This window comes from Hordeum vulgare, chromosome 7H (assembly GCF_904849725.1).
Source record: "Hordeum vulgare subsp. vulgare chromosome 7H, MorexV3_pseudomolecules_assembly, whole genome shotgun sequence".
Lineage (NCBI taxonomy): Eukaryota > Viridiplantae > Streptophyta > Magnoliopsida > Poales > Poaceae > Hordeum > Hordeum vulgare.
This window is the reverse complement of record NC_058524.1, coordinates 545,441,167-545,452,339: the sequence shown is the minus strand read 5'-3', so window position 1 is coordinate 545,452,339 and position 11,173 is coordinate 545,441,167. Positions and strand designations below refer to the sequence as shown.

Below are 11,173 nucleotides of genomic sequence, written 5' to 3'. Positions count from 1 at the left end.
ATTGAACGTTTGATTGATTCCCAGTTTACCATGTGCCCAATCGTCAATGCAGCAGCTTGAGAAAGAAACCTTTGGAGCTGATATTTCTTTCTTTCTTTCTTTCTTTGTTTCAAGGAATGTAGTGGGTACTAGTAGAATGTGACAGGACTGCATCAGTACTGATAATTTAGTTTAACCATGAGTGCGTGTCCCTGTCGAAGAGAGCTGTTGAACCTGATGGTCACGGGATTAGCAAATGCTGCTGCAAGTGTACAACTTGAGATGGAACGTGCGCCCAGCCAGCTGCTCAAATTCTCCTTGCTCTTCCTTTGGGGTGTGGACATCCTCTCTCTGCGGGGAAATTTTCCATGACAAGAGTCGTATCACTGAAGTCTGGAGGAGTAGCTGGGAAACGTTAGATTGTCTCAAGATTACATCGTGACACCGCCAGTTAAACTGAAACCAACCCACAGGGTCCCTTTGGAATGTCAGCAATTGAAAGAAAGTACAAAAACGACAATGCAATTGACAGAAACCACATATGAAGTAAGGGTTGATATAGAGTTTCTTCAGCAAGCAAAACAGAACAAAGCCCTAAGAATATACTCGTATTTGTAGATTATGACATGCTATAATCATATCTTAAGAAACTCCAAAACACCAATCTACGTAGCTATGAAGAAGCAAGCAAAGCACAAGAGAGCAGCTATAGCTCTGCAGCACGTGTCTTGCTTGCCTGACGAAACAACATCTTTATGTGACAACACAGTCAACAGAAGGCGGCTTCACATACATGTCAACTATTTGCAGTACTGACATAACGATACATGCTCATTCCATTCTCGATGAAAGTTTCATACTTTTGTTCTTGTTGTTCATTATCTTTACTGGCCACTAGATAAGTTGAAATCCAAGGCTAATAATCTGGAATGGACGCAAAGGTGTATCCTGGCGCCCCTCTCCATGAATAGTATGCGACTCGGGTCTCATAAAATCCTGCATAAGCAATGTAAACATGTACACATACGAATTATATACGTACTTGTTTGGAAAGTGGAACAGTTCAATAGATGAGATGCTAAAGAGCGAGATAATATTTGTCTTCAGCTTTAGTTGAGATGCAGAAGAATGGGAAAAGTTTTGTTTCCAGCATAATAGTTGAGGTGCGAAAACGGGCCTGTTTCGTCTAAAATGGAAGAGCATATGCCAGTTACAGTTGCATATCAACAGTGTACCTTGTCTCACATACTCCAGTGGTACAAGTGGACGTTGTTTTTACTCCACTTTTTACAGGAAGTATATTCATATGTAATGAGAAGAGAAATAACTGCACCATGCTTAATTACTCCAGTGGTGCAAGTGGCCACTGTTTATACATATGAATTTTTTACGTGAAAGTGGCCACTGTTTTTACAGGAATATTCATCAAATAATTTGAGGAAGACAATATTCACTCTGGAAGATGAAACAGTCGCATATCAATCTCAATAAGGAAACTGAAGCAACATACATACCAGGAAGAAAGGCAAGGATACCCAGAAACAATAGGCCATACACCTGAGAGCTATCACCCTCCATGTGACCTGTGGATATAAAATATGAAAGGAACAGAAGAGAGCTTCCCAGGAGGAGAAGGAACAATGCTAGGGCAATCGACTTCCATGGGATCCTCCTCAAGGATTTTGGAGTGTATGTAAACCGACGGTCAACATTGTCTTCATCCCTGTCCTCCGTAGGAAGAGCAGAATAAGGAATGTTGCGTCTGGCCGCCATGCTGCAGTATCAACATTGGAAACACATACTATGACTACAACTCTATAAGTACAAAAAATGACCAAAGTAATACAACGTAAGACAGAAGATCTCAGAAACGCCTAATATGAAACCACAAAATTTGAAATTACCACTAAAGGATGAAGAAAACAGAGAAATATCATTCTCGGAAAGAAACTGAGAAGTAGCTGTTTTTGTCAATATAGGCTGCATGAAGCACTTAAACAGTCAAGACAATGGCATGGTTCACAAAATTGAAGTTATACAGATAGGTGGCTATCTAAAATATGCTATCGTAATGCTTGATAATGGACATTAGGCATTTCATGTGCAATCACCCTCGGGTAAGAACTCAAATTTCATTAAATGACCAAGAAAATGTTCAAGATTTTTCTTCACCATATCACCAAGAAAACATTTATCAAGATTTTCCAGTGAAGCTCGTCAGGAGTTCCTTTCTGCATGTAATTTGGAACTAACTGAATGAACACGTGCATAGTACTTATATTATATTAGAAATCTTAAGGTCCTGCTCAGAACCACCGCCAATTGACAGCGTACCAGTCCGGCACCTGTTCTCTCCTTTCTTTCTCAAAGCGACACCAAAAACGCCCGTACAACTCTTGTCAGTTTGCTTGACGGTGCCCTTTGTCTTCTGGGAAAGGGAGAGAAACAGCAGGCAGCGTGAAAAGAAGAACTGGAGGAGCAATCCCACCGTCCAAGCTCCCAGCACGCCGTCCAAGTTCACCGCCACGAGCTCCTCCTCGGACCTACGGCCATCCTGCTCCCAATGTGCCTTGAGCCAAGTTCTCCCCGACGTCTGACCCGACCCAGCTAGCAGCCTCGTGCACGGAAGTCTGCTCGAATCCCACTGCCACGAATGCGCTACGGGCGCATGCCAGCACAGCCAGCGTCACTACCGTCATCTCCCGCTCCAAAAGGTGACACTCGGATCTACCCATTGTCGCCAGCCCCCTCCCACCACTCGTGCCTTCTCATAAACCCACAAAATCGATCCGCCACTTCGCCCTAGCCCCCCCAAAAATATCTCCATTTCCCCAGCTGAGCATCACAATAACGGCATGGTCCTCGCCATCAGCTAGGGGCCTAGGGCTGGCCTCTCCTCCGTACCCAAGCTCATCCAGAGCCGACCATGTTGATCTCACGATCTGGGAAGCTTCTGAACCAGACCTGGGCCAGCTTCTCCACCCGAACGGGCTGGCATCAGTGCTAAATCGGCTGTCAGCCCAGACTACAGATCGGAGCCAGAGTTTGGCCCCCAACCGGAAACCGCAGCGAAGCACGTGCCAACGCCCAGAGTGCTGTTTTGCAAATTTAGCAGAGCGGGAGGGTGTCCGGATGGGCCCTAAGTGTTCCAGCTGGATTCTCATAAAAACTTTCAACATTCAATTCAATTCTTTCGCTTATGATTTTAGTTCAAAACACAATCAGTAGAGAATGAAAGAATAGTGCTTCTTACATTTCAAAATCAAGAATATGCAGCTTCAATCACAAAATGTACTGCAATACTTCTACCATAAGTAGTAGAAAAATGAAGCTATGATTTGAAGTATTTATATCTCAAATATACAGGTCATTTCTTTTTCATACATGCAATCCATGATGGTATCTTTGGTCAAAGCTGGGTAGACTTGACTTCATCGATTCTAGGATGTAGTTCTTTCATGAGTGGAGTAGTGAACTGTATCATGGTTTCCATTTAAATAATATATTTGTTGTGTAAAAGCATTAGATATCATATGATGCATCAGTATATAGATGTGCATGGTAAAAATGTTTAAGACTTGCATTTATATATTGAATTATACTGAGTTAGACCTCCAGTTGCATAAAAATGTGGGTGTGCCTTTTTTTTTTAATTTCACCAAGGCGGAGAGGTTCCCCCACCTGAATCTTCATGAAAAAAGTGTGTGGGCCTTTTAGATGGGAATACTTTGACAGGCATGGTGTTTACAAAAATTCTAATGTTCAGGAAATAATGGAATTGCTAAAGAGAAAGCTATCTGAACCAATGCTAATTGCTCTGGAATGATGAAAGCTACAACTGCATGTGTTCTTATTTAAGTGTTTTGGAAAGATGACTGTTTGCTTAGGTGGTGATGCATAAATGTTCAAGAAAGGGATGAAATAAGGGGATGAAAGGAGAGAAATTAACATCATATCTACATGCAAACCTTATATGCTGGAATACAAATAAAAACCAAGTACAGCACATTAGATATTATTTTTTCCTACCAAGCGTATCACAGCAATGCACAACTTTAACTCTTGCAGGAAATAGGAGTATTCTCACAGTACCTACCACTTTCAATAACCTTAGGCATGCACTTCAGGTTTAAAAAAACCTGCGTCATCTATCCTACTGCATCTATGGATCTGTGTCGACAAAGACCATTCAACAACTTAAGTTCACGATTTTTCTACTGCAAGCCCGACTATGATTGCAGGGCTGAGAAAACAGGAAACCAATATTAAAAAGAACAGTAATAACATCTTATCATCCATGATGCCATGTCCAATGCCCAATAGAACCACTGCAGCAATACAGTTTCACCAATTACTATTGCCCATGTCATCAACACTAACATATTATATACACCCTCTGTTCCTAAATGTAAGACGTTTTGGTAGTTCAATTTAAACTGCCAAACCGTCTCATATTTAGAAACAGAGGTAGTACTACTAAGAAAACTGATCGACAAAACCCTCATAGCTCGTATAAATAAGGAACATGTTCAGCAAGTTGGTCACGTCAATATGGGCGTCTACTCTAGCCTTGGTTAAACAAGGATGATCCCTCAGCAGTGATTTGTGACTTGTGAGTATGCAAATGCACACAAGGTCAATCAATGGCAAACAAGTTCGGTATACACAAAGGTTCAATCTATGGGATGAAGAATATGGACTCAAGGTAAGGATATTTTTTAATCATACCCGTTCCTCAAGGTACACCTGGCAATTTATGAACTCATTAAATTGTGGTTGATGTGTTCTTCTACATGCGTTGCTGACTTGAATAGGCATTAGCGGTACAGAGAATGAGAAACAAACATGGAATTTGAACTCAATTAACAGAAACGGCATGGCACATCACAAGACAGAGAACGAAGCAGGTAGATAAATTAAATCTAGCAGAAAATGTATGAACAGAGCACTAACTGTGGGCCTGTAGTCGACGGTGAAGTCAGATCGGCAGGAAACAGAGACGGCGAGCGACGGCAGCAGACAAGTGGAGAGGAGGCGGGCGTGCACCGTGGAGCTCGTGCGGGGGCGGTGGCCGGCGAAGTGGGGACCGGGGAGGTTAGGGCTTAGGGGAGGTGTCCGGCATCCACCACCGCGCGCGTGCGTCCGCCTCTCTGCTTGGGTGGAGGGGCAGCGGATGCGTTGGTTGGGATCGAGCGGGGGCGGTGGCCGGCGAAGTGGAGAGATGACCGGCGAGCTCTGGTCGGGTGCGAATATGGTTTGAGGGTATGGCTTCAAGGATTTATTTCTTTAGTCTATGTGGCTTGAGGTGAGAGCTCCTATTCGACGCACACTGCGTCCAATTCGCGGCGAAACGCACAGGTACGCCTCATGGGTTTTGGCGTCAGCTGCGTACATTTTCCCCGTCTTTTGGGTTTCCTTGGTTTTTCGTGCTGTTCTTTCATTTTCTATCTTCATATTTCCTTTGAAAAATAAAAACATAGAAAAAAATACGTAAGTGAAATTAGAAAAACTAAGTGTTCCCACATTTGAAATTAAAACATGTCATTCGAAAAAAGGGTTCGCCCTTTCATTAAAATGTAATGTAATAAAAATGTTCAAAACAACTTAAATATATACTCACGCATGTAAAAATAATTACGTATTTTTTAAAAAGTATAAAAATGTTTGTTAAATTTTTTCAAGTATTTGTAGTTTAAAAAATCTTCATGTAGTTTTTAAAATTGTTCAGGCATTTAAAAAATGTTCGTGTATTTTAAAAACTCATACGTTCATAAAAAATATTAATATTAAAATAGAAAAAATATAAAAGAAAAATAAATTACTCCATCTATCCTAAATTACTTGTTGGGGGAATAGATGTATCTAGACATACTGTTAGTTTTATATACATCTATTTCTATTCATTTCTGTGACAGGTAATTCGGAAGGGAGAATAATATATAAATGGTGAAGAAAAAGAAAACCGAGAAGAAACCAAAAGAATAAAACCAAAGAGACCCGCCAGAAAAACCCCTTGCTTTGGGGTCCTTAAAGGAGTTACATTGGAGGTCAACCGGAACAATGTATTAACACACTATAAATACACGTTATTCTCATATTATAGCCATCCCGAATGATATCTAGATCTATCACATTCGGGGTCTTGGGATCAAAACTATAACATGTGCATATGACTTGGAGGTACAATCATGAACAAAGCACATAAAAAACATAATTGCTTCACACATGAAACCATATTACTCGGGCTCTAATAATAAGTATTGGGCATAACAAAGTCATAACAACATGAATTCTCAAACAATTATTACAATAGGCATCATACCCCCATCTATTTGATGTCCAACACATAATAAAATCTCTTCCAGTTCCCATCCATCCCATGTGCCTACAACAGATCACTCACATGGTTGAGGATCGGCTGCCGACAGTGTTAGAAGGTGTCGACAATGTCGATGGTGAAGTTTCCCCCTGTCTGGAAGCAAAACCATAGCCTCAAGTAGCCCTCCGAAATGAATAATAACGGTGGGACGCTTCCAACTTGTATAAAAAACAACAATAAAATTGGGAGTATTTCATGACAATAGAAAGCGAGGGGCATCGGGAACCAACCAGGGGGCACCCACACCCTAGGGGCCATGTGTAGCCACCCTAGGGTTGTTGGTGCCTAGACATCCTTGACCTTCGGCTGTGCCAATTCCAAGCCCGAGGTGGCTCATTTGATGCAAAACCTCCTCTCCTGTTATTGTTTTATTGTTTCTGGCACTTTCCTTCACAACAATAATAACACAATAGAATTGTTAGTAAAAATAGCGTTAGTCCTGATTAATTTTATTTACTAGAGCAAGTTTTGATTTCAAAAGCTACGTAAAAGTGTTCAGAAGAATAGATATGTTTGAAAATATCATTGCACAGTGTCATGGCGGATATTGAGGTGTAGAGCAAGTGAAGAAATGGTTGCAAGGGTGTGGGAGGAGAGAGGCGCATCGAGAGAGCAAGGTGAGTTATATTGTGGACGCTCGGGGTCGGAGACATGTTGTTTACGGAACTGGATGCTTGAGCGTGCATGCACATGTTTTGGTATTGTCGAGTGGTGGCACTGTCTCGTCCCACCCTATCTCATCATTAGGGGGGGCCACAATGAAAGTTATGGTCAAGCGCGTTGTAGTTGACATGAAGGTGGTGGTTTCTATAGAAGAGAAAATGGTTCAAACCAGATGAAAATGAGGCCTGACATGACAAAGATGACACACATGTGTATGTAGCTAATTTTGTCTCATTCATTAGTGGCACAAACCGAATTCGTAAAGCTCAGGGGAAGGCCATCATATATCCGAGTTCACTAGTGGCTCAGCCCGAAAGTTCCATTTTATTTAACTGCAGAAAGTTAATGAAACGAACTAAACTTGAAAATAAATAACAAGGACTTTAGTGACCTTAGCAGGGTAGCGAAATACTTCCGCGACAATGACAGCGAGAAAAGGGTTGATGACCTTCGATCTGGTTTTGGATATAGTAATAGCCTTCTTCCCTAGAGATCTATCTCTCCTAATAATAAAATACGGATCGCTTTTGTCGTCCGTCCTCGGCACTTTTGCACAAAAATTCCTTTGTTTTTGGGTATTCAACCCGCAATCCCTATGTAAGTGGATCTAAAAAAAATGTTTCGAGTCTACAAAATAACCCTTGCGTCGTGTAATAATTCCGCCCACGCTCCTTAACCAGTGGCAGAGAAGGTCGCTCGTCGTTGTTGGCGGATTGAATGAGCTCCAGCATCAGCCAGCGACCGCATCTTCCCCGTCCTGCCCGGGGCGGGCAGCGACCGGTAGCATGCTCTCTTGAGGCGTGGACGAGGCGGCGGCCACGGCCTTCATGCACGCCACTCTAGAGGGTGTGTGTTGCGTGTTGTTGGAGTGGCCGCTGTCGCGTGCTGACTTTGGGCGAGGCGAGGCGATGCTCCGATCGTGGCGGGGAGGCCAGATTCGGGCCCTTCCACCGACGATTCAGTGTTGTTTGCGTTGTCATCAAGGTTCCGCGGCTTGAATCTGATTTAGCACGGTGAGGTTCAGGGCCTTTTGGGGATCAGATCTGATTCCCGCCGCGAGATCTCCCCTTTGTGGTAACCATTGCGTCATGTCATGGTTTCGCTGGTTGAATCAAACATGTCAGCCGCTCACCTCGGCCGGTGTTCACTTTGCTCATCGGCTTGTGATTCTGCACCTCTTGATCCAGGGGGATTTGCTTGTTATTCACCAAATTAAAGCTGACTTGGCTGTGTTGTACGATAAGTGTGGCAGATGATGAGTAATAATGGTCCTTTGTTTTTCTACCAGGTACCTTGCGGAACTGCTCGCGGAGCGCCACAAGCTGAACTCGTTTGTCCCGGTGCTCCCTCATAGCATCCGCTTGCTGAATCAAGGTGAGCTCTCATGTAATCATGCCATTTGTGTTATTCTGATATAGCATTTGCGTGCTGGTCCAATTGTTGCCTCATCCACACAATTCGAAATATTCTGTTGTGATGGTGAGAATATTTGACTTTCGTGTACATCTGATTTGTTGCTTACGGTGGTTAGCCTTTTTCCTTACAGAGGAAGTTATTTTCATCTACAGTTGAGCTAGATTTGCCACAAAATCAGTCATTCTTGTTGTGTGCATTTACTTTGTACATATTGTATGGTGGGATATGCTTTTATTCTACCATGTTGTTGCTTCTGTTTGTTTTATAAAATGAGTAACAATATGCTTTTATTTTACCTTGCTGCTGCTTCATTCATGATTGTTGTTTAGCTAACAACTACACTAGTGCCCCCCTGCTTGTTTATGTTTAACCACTACACTGGAGTATTGCCTTAGCAAATGATGAGAACTCTTAATATCTTTTGTTTCTTCACCACCTTACCTACCACTACCCCACCTTACCACTCATCATCTGCTTTTGTTTAGACTCTTAATCTTTATCTCCATGAATTCATGCACTCAGCCACAGCTCTACATGCCTAATCTTCTTAATGAGCAAGGTGTCCCACGACCATCTCATTGTAGCTTAGTCTTAGATGAATGGCTTGACTAACTTGGCTGGGGCTTGCTGGACTACATTGACTCTCTCATTCAACAGCCTGATGGCGGCATGGTTTCTGAAAGTACTAACTTGCATAGTACCTCAAACGAGAATTTGTCCACCAAACGACAATGCCTTTTTTTAATAGCGTCAATTCTTATTGTACTGCAAGTCGTTTGGGCCAAGCACAAAATTCATAAAATGTTCAAGAAAAATATTTATTTTAAAAAGATTTCTTTTCAAACAAAAGCTGAAAATTCACAAAAACAATACTTCTTAAAAAGTATTACAATTTTTATGCATACATCATTTAAAGAAATAACATTTAACCTTATCATCGACAATTATTAAAAACCCATATAAAAAATGATGCACAATAACACATGAAGCAAGTTTTGCAAAAAACAATAAAAACAATTATTCAAAAAATATTTATGGAAAATATGTTGTACACACAAATGCCATTTCCAATAAAAAAAGTTATTATCACACAATAAAAAGATCCTTTTGAAAAAAAATTAACAATTTATCTTTACAACAAATTTTAAAAATTAATAATTTTTTTAACTACTATAAAAAATTTCATCCACTTTTTTTATGTAAGCAGTACCTAATATTTTAAAAGAAAACATTTAACATTATTATACACATTTATATTAATTAATGCCGCATAATGACACAATAAGCATATTTTTTTTCTTGCCCGGTGCAAAGCAGTATCTAATATTTTAAAAGAAAACATTTAACATTATTATACACATTTATTTCAATTAATGTCGCATAATGACACAACAAACATATTATATATTTTTTCTTGCCCAGTGCAACGCATGGGTATTTGTACTAGTAAATTATCAAATCCTTAAATAGTTAAGCTTGACAAGGTAACTTCTACATGTCTTTGTTATGGTGTAACATTTATATTTCCCGGACCACCACAAATAAATGTAATTAATCACCTATATCTATGTGCACGCTCTTGGAATTATAATATCAATATAAGCATTGGTATGCAATAAAATACTCCATCCGTTTCAGTTTATAAGTGCGACACGTGTATCTAGGTCGTTAATTTGATCAACTTAATGAAAGGCATATATTCCAAAAAATATATCATTAGAAACTTTAGATGTTCTATTTTCTAATGATATAATTTTTATGTTAAATAATATATTTTATATTAGTCAAATTGACGACCTAGGTACACGTGCATATCTTATAAACTATGACAGAGGGAGTATATAGTTCCTGAACAAGTATGTGGGCGGTGCGTCCTTGTGCACCATACTTTATTCCTGTCGAATCGAGGATTGATTGTCCAACCTTTACTAGATTCTTGTCGGATCGAGGATTGGTTGTCCAACCTTGGCCCTTTTCCATCTCGTGGGTTCGCATTAGTTACCAAGTATAAACCGGAGCAACACACGTCGGAATTTAATATATACTAGATCATTAACGGCGTGCGTTGCTGCGCCCGTCCGTTTTTGCATTATGGTAAAAGGAATTTGCAAAATATATGGAGACACGCTCGAACAAATACCCATATGATCGTCGCAAGTCAATGTTATTCCATAGGCATGTGTTGCCCCAGCCATATCACTAACTAAAAATGATCAAAAATATATTGTCATAAGCCTAAATACAACTTGTGTAACTTAATGTAAGACGTTTTAACCAAAAGATGTCATACATTAAGTTACAAAGGGAGTACTAAATATGAATAAGGCTTATACTCAACATTTAAAATTGTATTCTCTTTGTTAAAAGAATATACAAAAAATAATGTGGACAACTCTTCACATCTTTTTAGTTCAACATAAAGAGTGAAAAATCATGATTTGTCTCTTTCACAATTAATCACCACATTACATCTGATTTTTTAAGTTACTCAAGTTGTTTCCTATATATAGCTCAAACATAGTCTACACTTTAATCCATTGAAGACCTTAGGCCCACCACATAATTCGTCTACATACCTAAAATTCTTCAAATAAAAATAAAAATACCTTAGGCCCACTTCATCTTGTTAGTAAAATGTAGAATAAGAATGAATACAAAAAAGATATACTCCATTAATCAACATGCATTGAGATGACATCATAGTCAATTAGCTGCAATGAAAAAACTCTCATTTGC

At 40.2% G+C, this 11,173-nt stretch overlaps 1 protein-coding gene across 1 annotated transcript; it reads right to left on the bottom strand.

Moving 5' to 3' along the window:
• Positions 1 to 504: 504 nt before the first annotated feature.
• Positions 505 to 5,252, bottom strand: LOC123411384 (transmembrane protein 230-like). The gene is made up of 3 exons (XM_045104320.1): positions 4,933 to 5,252; positions 1,494 to 1,753; positions 505 to 975 (listed from the first exon to the last, which is right to left on the bottom strand). Exons 2-3 carry the CDS (start codon positions 1,750 to 1,752, stop codon positions 896 to 898), a joined length of 339 nt encoding a protein of 112 aa, XP_044960255.1. The 5' UTR covers position 1,753; positions 4,933 to 5,252; the 3' UTR covers positions 505 to 895.
• Between the last annotated feature and the right edge of the window lie 5,921 nt (positions 5,253 to 11,173).

Bases quoted from the DNA above. Each gene is read 5' to 3' on its own strand.
- LOC123411384 (XM_045104320.1), bottom strand. From the start codon at position 1,752: ATGGCGGCCAGACGCAACATTCCTTATTCTGCTCTTCCTACGGAGGAC. The intron at 976-1,493 runs GTATGTATGTTG...TTGCTTATGCAG, and splicing joins TATCCTTGCCTTTCTTCCTG to GATTTTATGAGACCCGAGTC.